Source organism: Rhinolophus hipposideros (assembly GCF_964194185.1).
Source record: "Rhinolophus hipposideros genome assembly, chromosome: 11".
Lineage (NCBI taxonomy): Eukaryota > Metazoa > Chordata > Mammalia > Chiroptera > Rhinolophidae > Rhinolophus > Rhinolophus hipposideros.
Window position 1 is genome coordinate 74,736,564 of NC_138057.1, and position 15,572 is coordinate 74,752,135.

Genomic DNA, 15,572 nt, shown 5'->3' on the forward strand with positions numbered 1-15,572 from the left:
CTTCAATGCCTTTAAACAAAAGCTGCTTGCCAAACACATACACCCCACCCCCATCAGAGACCTATCCAGGAGGAAAAGCTTAGCCAGAGAAAAAAGCTTAGTCCTTTGGGTACAATGGAGCCAGTGTTGGAAGAAAGGAGATGCTAAAAAACAAAAAATCACAGGCTCATAACACTCGTATCATTCTTGTGAAGCCAGGATAATAAGTCAAGCCTTTGGCCAGAACTGTAGTCACTTCAAGGCACAACCAACGTAACAAGCTCACTCACGGAGTTGCTGGCAGGCCTCGCTTCCTTACCATGTAGCCCACCCCACAGGCTGCCCGAGAGTCTTCACAACATAGCAACTGGCTCCCTCTATCCAGGGCCGCCTCACATCATGACAGCTAGCCACCCCCAGAGCAAGTGATTCAGCAGAGAGAGTAAAGGAGTGTACCCAGGGCGGAAGCCGAAGTCTCCTTGTAACCTGACCTGGGAAGTTACCTGTCATCACTCCCGAAAGGAGTCACTAAGTTCAGCCCACTTTTGAGGGGAGGAGAATTAAGCTCCATCTTTTAAAGAAAAAAGAATCAAAGAATTTGTGAACAGATCTTTAAAACCACCACAGGGACTAAAAGAATTACTGAAGAAAAACAAAAGTAGCTGGATAAGTTATTAAGACATCAATAGATGTTTTATTCTCACTCTACTCCCCAACCCCTGAGAAGATAGTCCTTGCCTCAGGGGAGGTTTGTGTTTGTTTTCTGAAAATGTGAGCTCCTTGAGGAGATTATGCTGAGGGCAGGGTGGAAAGATAGTACCTCGGAGGGCAGAAAGGTAGAAACAAGAAAAATGTAGTGACGATCTGAGAAGGGGCGGGGGTTCTTTGGGACCCACAAAAAGAGGGGGGTTTGCCACTCCTCTTCCTAGCAGCACTGCAGATGAATGACAAGTCCTTAGAGGGAAATGGGTGTGTGCTGCTCCTAGGAAAGCTGCAACCTCTAACCAGAATCCCCACCCCAGCAACAATTCCTGCGCCTGAAGTTGGACACCAAACATTAAGAAGCCTTATCCTCTTAGACAATCAGCCACAATGGACTGAAAGCTAACCTTCCACCTTTCTCCAGGGTCCGCATAAGCTTCTCAGGTAATTGTATAACCCTAAGGAAGGGTGGATGCCTATTCTTAATTACTGGGATTGAATTTTTCATCAATTTGGTGGAATTGGGGGGATGGGTGTTAAAGACTGGATTTGATTTCACTTAAAGGAAATATTGTAATGTCTTGGTTATCTGATTTTTGTGAAATAAGTTTCATACTTACTATATGGTCAATAAATTTACTAACTTATGGATATCTTTTACAACTCATCCACCTTGGTGGATTCAAAGAAAGTTCCAAACAAGTTGCTCCATCAAAACATTAAGATTTTTCCATTAGTAATATATTACACCAAAATTTCTCCAGGCTATGCTCTCCTAATGTGTAGAATATTAAGCAATTAGTTACTATCCATGTGTATCTGTCTGGGTTTCCCTTCCACCCCACCCCCCGAAAAATCCTGGTCTTGTAGGAAAGCCATCTATTTAGGTTAGGAATCCACAATTTCCATAAAAAATAAAAAACATCAATTCTACCTCGTGATCTCTCAATAGATCCAGCTATATAATGAGCATTAGAGATTATATTTCAGGATCTTAACCTAAAATATAACTCCCAATGTGTGCTACTCAACATTTATCAAAATACCAAATGAAAAAAAATTATATTTATGGAGGATTATTGAATAACCTAGTACATAACCCATTCTTCTAGCTTTGTTGCTTTCAAAACTACTGTTACATTATATAATCCCTTCTTTCAAATAGAATCTCAGGATATAAAACATAGTTCAGGGCAGAGTGATACCAAAAAACACAGACCTCCATGGAGAATGGCCGACTCTCCGTCTGAGCACAAAACATGCAAGATGGGCCTGAACTAACCTTCCAACCAAGAAGCGAGGAGTCTTGTCAAAAGGACCCAGGAGCCAATTCAAAGAGGCTTCCACTGGGCAAAACTGGGTGATGAACAATTCAGATTCATTGTTGTATCCTAAGTTTGTCTGTATTTAAAATTTTCTGTATTAAAAATAGACAGACAAAAAGTAGAAGTAGGGCATTAGAGACTAGCCTGTTAACCTTCTGGCTGCTCCTAGCATCCCACCCTCCAGGGAGCCCCTGAATTAGTCCCAAGGAACTTTTGGGCTCTTCTTGAACACCTGGAAAAATCACTGCTGGAGCTAGTCTAGGTTTTATTACTAAATATTACCATGAAAATGCTGAGTATTTTGACCACGGTAACGTGGGCCTCTGCAGGATCTGCCACAGAACTGAAGTTTGGCATCATGCCCTAGGTTTTCACTGACACGTGTTTTACCAAACCCACTGCATTTCCGTAGGGCTGCTGCTGCCGAAGCATACATGGCCACAAAGAAGCTCTGTAAACATATGACCCTCCCGTGTTTCAGTGTACATTGGAGAATTTTCTCCTAGTGTTCTGTATAACTACTTCCGGGATCTCAGTTTCTCACCAAAGAGTACGGAGATCTATCTCCCAGAGAGAAACACTACTTGCTTGCTGACTACCTACAGATAACACTGCTAAGACAGAGAGCACATCTAAAGGACAGAAAGCAGTTTGGTCCGTGTTACTGTACCGTTCTTTTGCCTTCTTGACATTTCACTCAACATGGTCTCTCTGGGTTATTTCACTCATTATTTCTCTCATGATTTGGACCATCAGGTGTTTGCTGATGACTTCTAAATCTGTGTCTCAAGCCCTACTCTCTCTTCTCAGCTCCAGACCCATGTTTTCACCTGCCTGGTTAGAGATGGTTCACTGAAGCACTTTATATTCCGCAGAGCCAAATAAACTCATAATCTTACCCTTCCAAACTTGCTCCTATATCTGCTGCCTCAATTAAAAGCATTCCCATCTAACCTATTAATAAAAGCTTCCCAAGGGGCAGCCAGATAACTCAGAGTGCGAGCTCTGAGCAACAGGGTTGCTGGTTCGATTCCCACAGGGGCCAGTGAGCTGCACCCTCCACAACTAGATTGAAGACAATGAGCTGCCGCTGAGCTCAGCCAGATGGCTCAGTTGGGTAAGAGCACATGCTCTCAACAAGGTTGCCGGTTGGTTGGACTCCGCAAGGAATGGTGGGATGTGCCCCCTGCAACTAAGACTGAACACAGCACCTTTAGCTGAGCTGCAGCTGAGCTGCCAAGGGGCAGCCGGATGGCTCAGCTGGTTAGAGCGTGTGTGAAAAACAACAAGGTTGCCAGTTCAACTGCCACATGGGATGGTGGGCGCCCCCGTAACTAGATTGAAAAAAAATGGCAACCAGACTTGGAGCTGAGCTGTGCCCTCCACAACTAAGATTGAAAGGACAACAACTGGACTTGGCGCTGATAGGTTCTGGGGGAAAACACACTGTTCCCCAATTAAGTCCTGGAAATACACACTGTTCCTCAATAGTCCTGGAAATACACACCGTTCCTCAATAGTCCTGCTCCCCTTCCCCAATAAAATCTTTTTAAAAATAAAGCTCCCCAAGAAACTGTGAAGCAAAGGGAAAGGCGAACCATAGACTGGGAACAATATATGCAAAATTTAAACCTGATAAAGAACGGGTTTTCAGAATACATCAAGAACTCATAACTATATAAAAAGACAAACAGCTGATTTTAAAAAATGGGCAAAAGAGCGGAACAGAAAATTCACAAAAGAAGTTATACGAATGGCTCATAAATGCATGAAAAGATACTCAACATCATTAGTTATCAGAGAAAGGCAAATTAAAAACATAACGACACATACAATACATATGGACAGATATGTATCACTATACACTCCTACAGTAGCAAAGAATGGTGATGGTTTCAATGTGTCAAAATTTATCAAATTGTACACTTTATATATGTACAGCTTGTTGTATGCCAATTATAGTTCAATAAAGCTATTTAAAAAGAAAAAGAATGATCATACTGAGTATTGGTAAGGATATGGCGCAAATGGAATCCCATACATTGCTGGCAGGAATGCAAAATGGTACAGCCCCTTTGGAAGACAGTCTAGCAATTTCTTAAAAAGCTAAACATACACTTGCCATGTAACCCAGCAAGTCCACTCCGAGGCATTTACTCAAGATAAACGAAAACATGTCTGCACAAAAACTTCACTCAAATGTTCGTAACAGTTATATTCAAACTAGCCAAAAACTAGAAACAAGCCAAATGTCCATCAACTGGATAAATAGACTGGTAAAATCACCCAGTATATGCTCCTCGGTGATAAGAAATTAACTACAGTTACAAACAATAGCATGGATGCGTCTCAAAGGCATTACGCCAAGTGGAAGAAGCTAGACACAAAAGACTATATAATGAATGATTCACTTGTATGTCCGGAAAAGATAAAGCCAGGGAAAAAAAGATCAGTGGTTGCCAGAACCATGACTGCAAACGAACATGAGCAAATGTGTGTGTGTGGGAACAATGACGGAAACGTCCTATACCAAAATGGCAGCGGGTGGTTACCCAACAGTACACAACAGTGTACACAACAGTGTACATTTGTCAGAAGTCATCAAACTGTATACTTAAAACTGGTGAATTTTATTATCTGGAAATAATACCTCAATAAAGCTGATTTTTAAAAAGCCTGGAAGGAAAGGCCAAATAAAAATATTTAAATGAATGATAGTCGTAGCTATCATTTACTGAGTCCTTAATGTGCTTTACATTTCATTATTTCATTGAATCTTCTCAATAAGGCATTCATTGAATCATCCAACAAAGGGATACTGAGAACCGATTACATGTGAGGCACTGACCTAGGTACCAGGAATAGAATAGTAAAGAAAACAGACGAAAAAAACCCACAACTCTGCACTCACACAGTGTATGTACTGTTAGAGGAGAGGAATAATCCTGCAAGGTAAGCACTATCATGAATTGCATTACCTCTTTTTTGCAAAAGAGCAAACAGGTTCACAGGTTAAATACGTACTTTGCCCAGGAGCCCAAACCTAGTGCTTGGAAGAGCTGGGATTCAAACTCAGTCCAGGACTCGGCAACCTCAGCATCACTGACAATTTGAGCTGGAAAATTGTTAGATGTGGGCGGCTGTCCCGGATACTGCAAGTGTTCGCTGCATTCCTGGTCTCTACCCACTAGATGCCCCCACTTGTTACCAACCAAAAATGTCTCCAGACCTTGCCAAATGCCCTCTGGAAGGCAAAATCGTCCCTCATTGAGAACCACTGTTTAATCTCTAAAAACTGGCATCACAGCCCAAGCTTTTAAAAACACCTTTCTCTCCACACCCAACACTGTCATGGTTCAGATCCTGAATTCAGCTCACCTAAGACCTCATCACTAGTCAGGCTACATCCAGGCTCTATTCTCTGTCTTTTCAACACTCACACTACTGCCAAAATTAACCTTCTAAACCTTCAGGTTCTAAAAGAAATATCTGTGGAAACTGCCCTCACTATCAATATGCAGAATTACCAAAAACTCTTTGTAAATACACAAAGTCATTACACTGTCTCATTTCTTTGTTGTCTGTCTTTCTCGTGAATATATGAGCTTTTCCCCAGCAGGGGCCATATCTCATTCATGTCTATTATTTCTAGTACCCAGACCTAGAAAGTATTTAAATATTCTTTGAATCGAAATATAATTCAAACAAATTACATATATCATCAAAATGCTTGAATTCTTTTGCTTTAAATACATCACACACAAACAAACAAAAAACCCAAATCATACACTAAAGCTTTAATTAATGTGAATCCTAACCAAACAAATTGGTCTTTTTCTTAGTAAGATCTGAAAGGATTCTCTAACTCATAACCCAAACTTTAGTAACAGTCATACTGAAGTCTTCAGAATTTTCCAAAAGCACACAGAGCTCGGTTTCCTAACCTTAAAATTCCTTTCAGTGTAGTAGTTTATCAAGGGGATTAAATAGTATCAATTATTTCAGACCACCCAAGCCCCACCCCACAGTAGCTCCCTCTTGCTACCAATTCATTTCTTAGTTCCTTATAGTTGTATTACGCACCCCCTCAGTACTAGGGATACAAGGATTAACTAAGACAAAGAAATAAAAGTTTTAGTGGGAGGAAAAAAGATACAAAGAAACAGTAACAGTAGGATATGAGATGTTAACTGTATTATAGTTTAGTCTGCACTCGGGAGGTTCTCAAAAGACAATTCAGCCCTAACTACTGTAATGTCTACCATAAAAGAATGATTTAACAAGAATCCCAAAACAAAAATCATACTTTTGGCAACTATTTTCCAAAATGTAATAGGATATAAAGTATAATAGTCAACAAATCTACATAGCAGGCCAATTCAAAGGGATACTTAAGGCTACATTCAGCAATTAATGCATTTGAAGTGCTTACCAGGAAGTTGTATCATTTGATACTGAGAATTTCTATGCCCACAGTTTGCAATTGATAATAACAGTTACAAAAAATTACTGGCTACAGCCATTATATCCTTTCTCTGTGATCCATCTTTAGGGTCTTAACTGGCCACTTTGTTTTCTATGTTTAGAGCAATCCCAGAATTGTTTTCTTAGGAAAATCTTGGTCTTGCCTACAGGGCTTCTTTAGAGACGTACGCTGGCTGTCCATTCAGGCCAAAATCCTGACTTGATGAGCATCTGATCTTAATCAGACGTGCAGAATATGTGCCCTCATGATTCTTGACTGAGAAGCTAAGCTTACACTCATGGCAGCCTCATGGCTACCAAAACTTGGTTACAAGAAATAATTCTCCTTGGAAGTTATTGGAGAATTATTTTAGGACTCATCCATTCAACAATTCAGTCAACAGTTCTATTCTAGGTGCTGGGGATAAGCAAGAGTGCCTGCGGCTTATCAACCCTCTTTATCTCTGAACCAAGTCTAACTACCAGTGAGCTGCATACCTAAACCACATTGCTTTGGCTCTCTGCAGGATATTCATTGGCACTACTTGAACCTGAATTGAGAAGCATTATAAGAAGCAATCTCCAAAAACTCACTACGATATTCATCATTAGGATTTCCCGCCCCGCCCCCCCACAAAACCACTGACCCCTCTTTGAAGAGCAGTGCAAGAAATTTCTCTCAGACCTAACAGTCAAAAAAGCTGTGCTTCTCTTGAACATGTGTCTGATTTTATAGACACAGTGAACCTGCACAGTGAGCTTTATTTTCCTCTTTGCTTTGCTCTAGGAAACTCAGAGCGATATATAGAACCCACCTTTAGGAACTTTCTAGTCTACAGACTAACTCTGCCACTGGTTTAACTTTATGATTCTTCTCTCATTTCTTCTTTGCCTTAGTATCTTTATTTTTAATCCTTTAGATTGTATATATTTTGAAAAGAGGTGGGAAATAAAAGGCATTTAATGGTACCTAAAATTTATTGTTTACTTAATATGTGCCAGGCACTGTACTAAGCATGTATAATTTTCATTATACAGATGAGGAAAGTAGGGCTCAGAGAGTTTTATTAACTTGCATATGATCTCACAACTTGTAATGGACAGAACTAGGACTCAAATTCGGCCCAAACCATTATACCTAGGTGTATGTCCAGGCTATCAAGGGAGCAAACAAGGTAGAACAGAGGAAGGAGGAAGACGGGGTGGATGTGACGTCTGAGTTAAGGCTTCAAAGAGGAAGCCTGCCAAGGGGCAAGGCGAAAGTATTCCAAATAAAAAGAAAAAATGTGAAAAAACCCAAAGCAAAGAGAAAACATAAGTTCCAGCAACAGCAAACAGAACAGAACTACATCCAGCAATTAATTCACCACGAAGGGTTCAGCAGAAAGTTATTTACTATTTGACATTTACTAGGTCTGTTATTGAGAATTCCCATGGCCACAGTACTGAACTGTGACTGGAAAGATAGGCAGAAGTGAAATAGAGACAGTCTCTTTTTTATGATTAGGCTAAAAGTCTGAATTATGTTCAATAAGCCATGAGGAACCATAGAAAAACCTTAAGCATGAGAATTACAAGATCATTCAACAATATAGTGAATGAATTAAGATTCTAGGTAGGGAACCCAGCCAGGCTACTCTAAGAGTCTGGCAATGGGGTAACAAGAGATAAATAAGGGCTGTCAGAAACAAATACAATGCAAATCATAGATGTGATTTTTAATTTTCCAGTAGGTATTTGCAGAAAGTGGAAAAAAATTTAGTAACACTTTTATTTAATAAAATATATCTAAAATGTTATTTCAGCATGTAATCAATATAAAAATTAGTAATGAGAAATTTTACATTCTTTTTTTTGTACTAACCTAAAATCTAGAGTGTTTTATACTTAAAGCACACCTCATTTTGGACATTAAGTTTTCGCCGGAAATATTTGATCTGAAATTAGATTTCATAAAATTTACATATGAACAAAGTGTATCCACATGCCCATGTTGTTCCAAACATACTGAAACATCTTCCAGTGAGTCAAGTATGTGTTTTTCAAATTTAAATTAGAGCTAATATTAAAAATTCATATTAAGAATATTAAAAGTTCCTCAGTCATGCTTGCCACGTTTCGAGTGCTCACCGGCCGTACATGGCTACCCTCCTGAACAGTACAGGACTAAAGAATGACAAACGAACTAAAGCTGTTGGCACTTCCACCATCGGCATTTCCTATCTATTTACTGTTGAGGTTTTCTGAGGTTTTACTAACATCGATCACTTACAGAGTCCTTACCAGGATGGTGACAGCAGTCCTACTGGTCACATCCTCAAGGCTCTAGCTTACTTTCTCTAGGCCAGTGCCTACATCTGTGGAAAAGGAATCTCCAAATGACTGCACAGAATTGCTACATAGCACCTGACATGTTGAATGCACTCAGAAATGTTTGTAGATGGAGATATGCTTTTCTTCATTACTCAAGGAACAATTCACTTGTTTGCAGACTACTGAAGCCCTTTTTTCTATTTTCCTACGGTTCAACTGTGTATTAGACTCTATGTACAATGAGAAAAGAAAAAGCAATAAGAAAACCTATTTTCAACTGTATATTTATCAGAGGCATTTGTAGTATAATGGTTAAATGCTTAAGATCTGCCGTCAGACAGCCTCGATTCAATCCTGGTGCTATTATATATTAGATGCGTAATCTTGGTGAAACCTTGGCCGCTCTGTGCCTCAGTTCCCTCTTTTGCAAAACAACAGTAATGATACACACTTTCTTGGGTGCTTTGAGGATTACAGAAGATAACAGACATATAAAGTACTTGCACATAGTATATGTTCAGTAAACAGTTTTTAAACAGAGATAGTGAAGTTGAAATTATGGCTACAGTGAAAAACTAGAATTTCTCAATTACCTACGTCTCTTTCCCATATAATCTTAGATCACCCGCCCCCCAAAAAAGTCTTGCAGATAGTTGTATTCATTAAGAAAAGTGCTAAATAAAAAACTTAATCTATTGACAGGGTATTATTATGCAATATGGCACAGGTACAGTCAAGCAAATGGAAAAACGCGAAGCAAAATAGGAAGGCATTTTGCCTTACCTGCTTTTTCGTTTTCGAGGTGGTTTCTCCACTGTGCCAGTCAGTCTGCAGAACAAACAGATAAGATGGTAACTAAAAGTAATGTACAAAAACACGTCTTCGGGCCCTACTGTGCCAATCAAGAACTCAACGTAGCACCCTCTAGGGCTACAGGCTGGCTAAGCCCATACCTGACCTTACAAAACGCCTTCGCTGCTTCCCCTAGTATTTACCGAGACCAAGCAATTCTGGGACTCACTGTTCTCCTAATGCCTGCTTAGCCCAAACCCTGTTCTGCCTCCTGGTCTCTCACTCCATCCTCAGCTCCTATTCGTCACAGCCCAGCTCCCCAAAAGCACCCACCACTACCTACTCATTGTCTGCCTCGTCACCCCCGCAAGCCCCTCCGGCCTTCCCTTTCCCGTGCCCACCCCCTCTAGAGCGTGCACAGCTCCTCCGAGCCCCGCCCCTCCAGGCCCCGCGCCCCCCGCATTCCACCGCCCCTCCACGGGGCGCGCGCCCTGCCCCTCCCGGCCCAGTGCCCCCAGCCTCGCCCCTCCGCGCCTCTTCCCTCCTGTGCCCCTCCAGCCTCCAGGATGCGATCGCCGAGCAGCCCCTTTCCCCGCCCCTAGGTACCCCCGGAATCCCTCCAACCCAAACCCCCTGCCCCTCCAGTCTCTGCGCCCCGAATGCTTCACGGCCCCAAGCCGCTGCCCCTGGGCCCGCTCCAGTGCCCCATCCCCAACCCCAACCCCAACCCCGACCTCCAGCCAGCCCCCGCCCCACCTGGGGGCCAGGCGACTCCGCGGCTGCTGGGGTTGCCGGGCTCCTCTGACCATCCGGCTCCTGCTCCGCCGCGGGAGCTGCTCCGGCGGCCGCAGGGCTCGCTCGGGAAGCTGAAGCGGCGGAGGCTGGGGTAGGCGGAGAGGCGGGAGAAGGGCCTCGCGCCTCTGCCAGGCTTGCGGCGGGGCCCGCCTCCTCCGCGCCTCTTCTCGGCTCCCATTGGCTAGAGCTGTAATGTGGCTGAAAGCCTTATGATCGATTGGACGCTCGGGCCGTCATAGCCCTCCGCCTAGAGTTTGGTTGAGACTGCAGGTGGCGGCGGAGGTGCCTTCTCTAAGGGAAGGCAGAACAGGAGACCTAAGCGCCACCGTGCGGCCGAAAGTAGAAACTGCATGTTGGGTGCCAGACACCTGCCGGCAGGTTCTGCTGGTTCTGCGTCCTGCATCCCACACACCTGCTCGCGCCCCCCAATACTGCACCACGCCAGGACCAAAAGACAAGCACTGCCATTTCCCAAACTCCTCCGGCAGGTGCGACAGTGAGGCAACTCTCCAAAACGAGCTTCATTTTGAACCCCCTCGTTTGCTGTTCCTGGTTCTACATCATGCTGAATGAAATGCCCTCCCAGCTCAGATACCCTTCATTGAAGATGCAGCCAGAGAACTCAAAGAATCTACCAAAATAGAACGTGGTGTACTCAGTACTCTGCGTCAAGGATAACAAGCTTGGGTGCATGCAGGCTTCCAAGAAAACAGATTTTAATTGCCACGAAAAAATCAACACTGCTAACAATTGATACCGTAACTAAAAGCAGTGTGTTCAACTTTGAAAGGCCGAAATATAACTGATCTCCGCGTGTATGCTAACCACCTTGTGGCACTGCAGATGACTGTAACTTCCACGCCAGTTAAAATTAATTTCACTTCATTTCTATTGTTGACAGACTACCAGCACAGCAGCACAATGTTGTCTTCCCTCTTCTACTTGAACCAGGCCATCCTTGAAAACCACACGTAGCTCATTAGTACAAAATCCTTCCTTGAGGGCAGGATCCCCTCCAGCCTCTCTAGATTCCTTGTGTACACTTTTTGTTTGGTAGATCCTTGATATTTATTTGAAGCTGGGAAGAGGCATGAAACTTTCTCTTCAGCTACTTCCATTTTATTAGAACCGATTTTTATGTATCAATAATGTGATAGCCTAGAGTAGTGCATACCACCAGGTTGGGGACAAATCTCTCACTCATCTTCACAAATGGCAAAAATGAGGATACTACAGTTTTCCACAAAACCATTTATTCAGAGATGGTTCTTTTTACATCTTTGATGTCAAAAATGACCTTTGTTCTATGAAATGATGGTAAATTGTAGAGGGATTTTTAAAATGACTATGACAAGGAAAAAATGTTGTCAAACATCTGTTGGTTCCCCAAATCACAGAAACACAAACCACTTCAATCCTAACTAACAGTATCCACCTGTACTATCACCAAGCCAAAAGGGGTCAAGAACCCCAGAATGTTAGACAAGACTAGAGGAGGTGAAGTAAAGGAGTTCTGCTGAGGGGGATCATCAACTCACTAGATTAATCTTGAAATATCACTCATTATATTTCTTAAAATATGGATTACAATCCTCTGCCTGGTTTTCAAGTTCTTTCATAAGTGGCCTCTCAGATACATGGTAGATAGTTAACAAACCTGCAGCTATTCATTTCTCATGCCTTCCAAAGTCTTATCTTCGTGTCATGTCCAAGTTCTAGTATTCTCTGCATCTGTGCTTTTACTATATAAGAAATGCACATCCCATCATCCCAGTCCATACTTCCTCTTTTAAGCCTTCCCCAATTACTCTTACATCAAACGTTTCTTCTCCAAATTTGTTTAATCAACATAAGCTATAATATGTCAGCAATCATACTCATATGCTGCCTAGGGTTATTCTTATTTCCCAACTACACTGAATTTGGGCAAATAGTATGTTAGCAAGTACTCAATAAATAAAAGCTTTGGACCAGGGACTAAGAGCTTTTTGGGTGCTATTTTTAATCCTGTTATCAAACCTGTATGGTATTCTCTTCTTTTTAGATTCAGAGACCCCAAATATTATTGCTTAAAATTGCTTAAGAGAGCTTAAGGTGTAGTCTGGTATGCCCTACAGGGCTTCAATTCCAGCTCTCCTGTGCAACCCTGGACAAGTTACCTATAATACTCTTTAACCCTGTTTCCTCATCTGAAGGGGAAAAAAAGGTAATATAGTCATAGAGCCACACTAAGGGTACCACAAATATGGTATGCGCACCATTTAGCTAAGTGTGCTCAATACAGCAGAGCTGGGTTTTTTACCTACATCTGATCCCCAAAGCTATATTATTGCCAATATTCCATAATGCCTCTATGCAGTCTTTTCTATTCCATTGCCATTTACACACAAAAGCAGAATGCTGAGGACAATCGTGGGTGCCCAGGGATTACATGGAACATACTTATGTCATAAGCATTGTTGTTGAAACACAATAAAATATCTTCATAAATTTCATCCATTTTTGAATTAAGAAAACATTTGAATGATCCAAACCAGCATAAAGATACTCATGAGGGTAAGAAAGGCACATATTCACCAACTGATCCACAAAAAGATAGAAAACTAATAAGAGGGGAACAAGGACCAAATTTTCCCCAAGAATCTACTGTATTTGGCAGAATGCTAGGGGGCTTTCCAAATGCTTCTTTTTGTTGTTTTATAACTGTATATTTTCTCAGCGTGACTTTATACTGTAAATACACAATTGAAAGAGCTGTGACAATCTCGTGGGCACAGTTCTGGGCACTGGACCCAGGATGCCTTTAAAGAAATGGAACACAGCTCAGAGTCAAATGCGGAACAAAAAAAGGTTTCACTTCTGTTTACTAGTCAAGCAACCATGTGAAGGAATAAGCATTTTTTAATCTGTGTTATATAAAATGCTACCTTCTTCTCGGAATACACTACAGACTATGTATTTGATAAAATTTTCTGACAAACTTCCTATAATGTTTTTATTAATTTACACTGAAAGAATATAGCACCTTTCATCCAAAGAACTGAAGGTGCTTTACAAACATTAGCATTTAAAAAACAAGTACATTTAAAAATCTGGATTCTTGCTGTTAAGTCTCTTCAAGTCCAGGTACACAATTTTCTGGAGGCTGAGGAAAAGCAATTCTATTTCTCACAATGAAAGAGGCTCAGAAAGAGTTTAGATTCGCTTTCACAAGACAGGCATTTTCCAAAACCTGGTGCTGGGCTTACAAAGCAAAAACACACAAATCTTAATGAACAATATTTCAAACCTTATTTCAAAACCCAGGGTTTAAGACGTCAAAATCTTCCAACAGTTCTAGACATCCAGACGGAGCAGGAACTGATGCAGGTCATATATTAGATGTGCTCTTGATCCAGGCTTTTTAGGATCACACCCAAATGAACACATTTAAAGTCGTGAGACTTTTCAGGAAAAAAGCATCTATAAAAAGCTAGCCAAGAGCGTATCAGGCAAATAAGGAAAGGGAGTGATTGGCAATTAAAAGTAGACAGTTCTCACTAGAGCCTGGGGCACTTTATTAGAAACCAAGTATATCATACGCCAATAAAAATAGTTATTACCCCTATTAATACAACATAAGGGAGTTTACATTCAGCCTCGAGACAGGGAGTAACCGCTCCTCCTGCCTACAAACCTAGGACTTCCACGTATCTTCCCCCACATGATTATCCTATTTAGCACATAGCCCTTATTTAGTAGAGGAATCCAAATATTCCTTTTAGGCTTACAAAGTCCAATACATTCACTCTCTCTTCTCTTTACATGTCTAACAGTAAAAACTTTTTTTTTCCATGCAAAAAGCCGTTATTCAATTTAAGAGAAAAAAATCAGGCAGAACAGAGATGGCAGTTAAAGAATGGACAGAGTATTATTGGCACATGCCCAACTAGTGACAAACAGATGCAGTACACCATGACTTAAAAATAAAAGTCACATTACTAAAACATAACTAAACATAAAAGTCACATAACTAAAACAACTACATCAATCTACGCTAGGAAGTATCAAATGGGAAGGGACAGATGGGGGTTACCGGTTTTATTGGTGTAACTTAAAAGCAGAGGAGAGCAAGCACTCAAATACAATTTATGGTAACAGAAAAAAATACTGCAGAGAGCTAGCTGTTCAAACACCACACCAAGTTGTCTGCATCATTAATTTCCAGTGTTTCACAATTAGTAAAATACATAGCTACATATCCCTGTACGATTAATACCTTTCCCCCTGAATTACAATGGGGTCAGGGCAGTGACACAAAGCTACTGACCCAACAGTTCAAGTGTGTGCAGCAAATGTCTTAGCCACTTCTTTCATATAGCTATACATTTAAAAACTTCACAAGTAGCTGGGTGGTTGGGAAAAAGAAATCAAAACAGTATTGTGCTCATTTAATCAAAGAAAACCCTGGTGAAAAATTATGTGCCAAGAAGCGTACACTATAAAGATTTTTATTGCATTTTTAGGTAACCTGGAAGTTTTTATCCTGAAGGGGAAAAGTTGGTTTTCAAAACTACCTGAACAGATGCTAAAGTGCTTTATTAATTGGCTGGCTTCACAAAGATTTCCTGGAATGACAAAAATTAATTATAGTAGTAAAGGGATACCAACTATTTCACAAAATGGAAAATTCCAACATCATTTATGACCACAGTCATAAGAGACACTGGAACACTTGCCCTTATTAAGGGGACATTGCATATCAAGAACTAATCATCACAACCCTTTGGATATTCAAATTACTTACACAAAGCCAAAACATGGTATCAAAGATCTTTACAAAAAAGGACAATTTGTTTCCTTCTACACTTTTTAAAACCTGCTTCAGATTACAGTTCACAAGTATAAGAGTCCTGACTTTTCAACCTTTCCAGTTGCAGTTAAAAAATGAACACTTTCTAAAAGTTAAGGTCAAGTGTTACAGCAAGAGAATGATTCCTATTGAAAAGTACATAGATTTTACTGAATGATACTCATGATAGATTGTAAACTGTATTGATCACATTCTACTCAATTGGTATCAAATGAACACATCAGCATTACAAGTATTAAATGTTTTTCTATTACTATAGAGGATATAAACCAAAACATTAATATGGCAGTTATGTTCTTTAGGCACAGTTTAGTGATTTTTTTTTTAAATAAATAGTATTGAATTTCAGT

The 15,572-nt window shown here is 40.9% G+C and overlaps 1 protein-coding gene across 4 annotated transcripts in view; it reads right to left on the reverse strand.

Annotated features, from left to right (window-relative positions):
• SCAI (suppressor of cancer cell invasion) overlaps window positions 1-10,491 on the reverse strand; it is a 116,376-nt gene extending 105,885 nt beyond the window's left edge. For 3 of the 4 annotated variants that reach the window (XM_081066542.1, XM_081066541.1, XM_081066545.1), the window contains exons 1-2: window positions 10,332-10,491; window positions 9,567-9,611 (exon numbers count right to left, since the gene is read on the reverse strand). In XM_081066542.1, the coding sequence (XP_080922668.1) occupies window positions 9,567-9,611; window positions 10,332-10,384 (98 nt within the window). In that variant the 5' untranslated portion in view covers window positions 10,385-10,491. Of the gene's footprint in view, window positions 1-9,566; window positions 9,612-10,331 lie in introns of those variants that run through there. The other variant, XM_081066543.1, reaches the window with a different exon arrangement.
• Window positions 10,492-15,572: the final 5,081 nt, after the last annotated feature.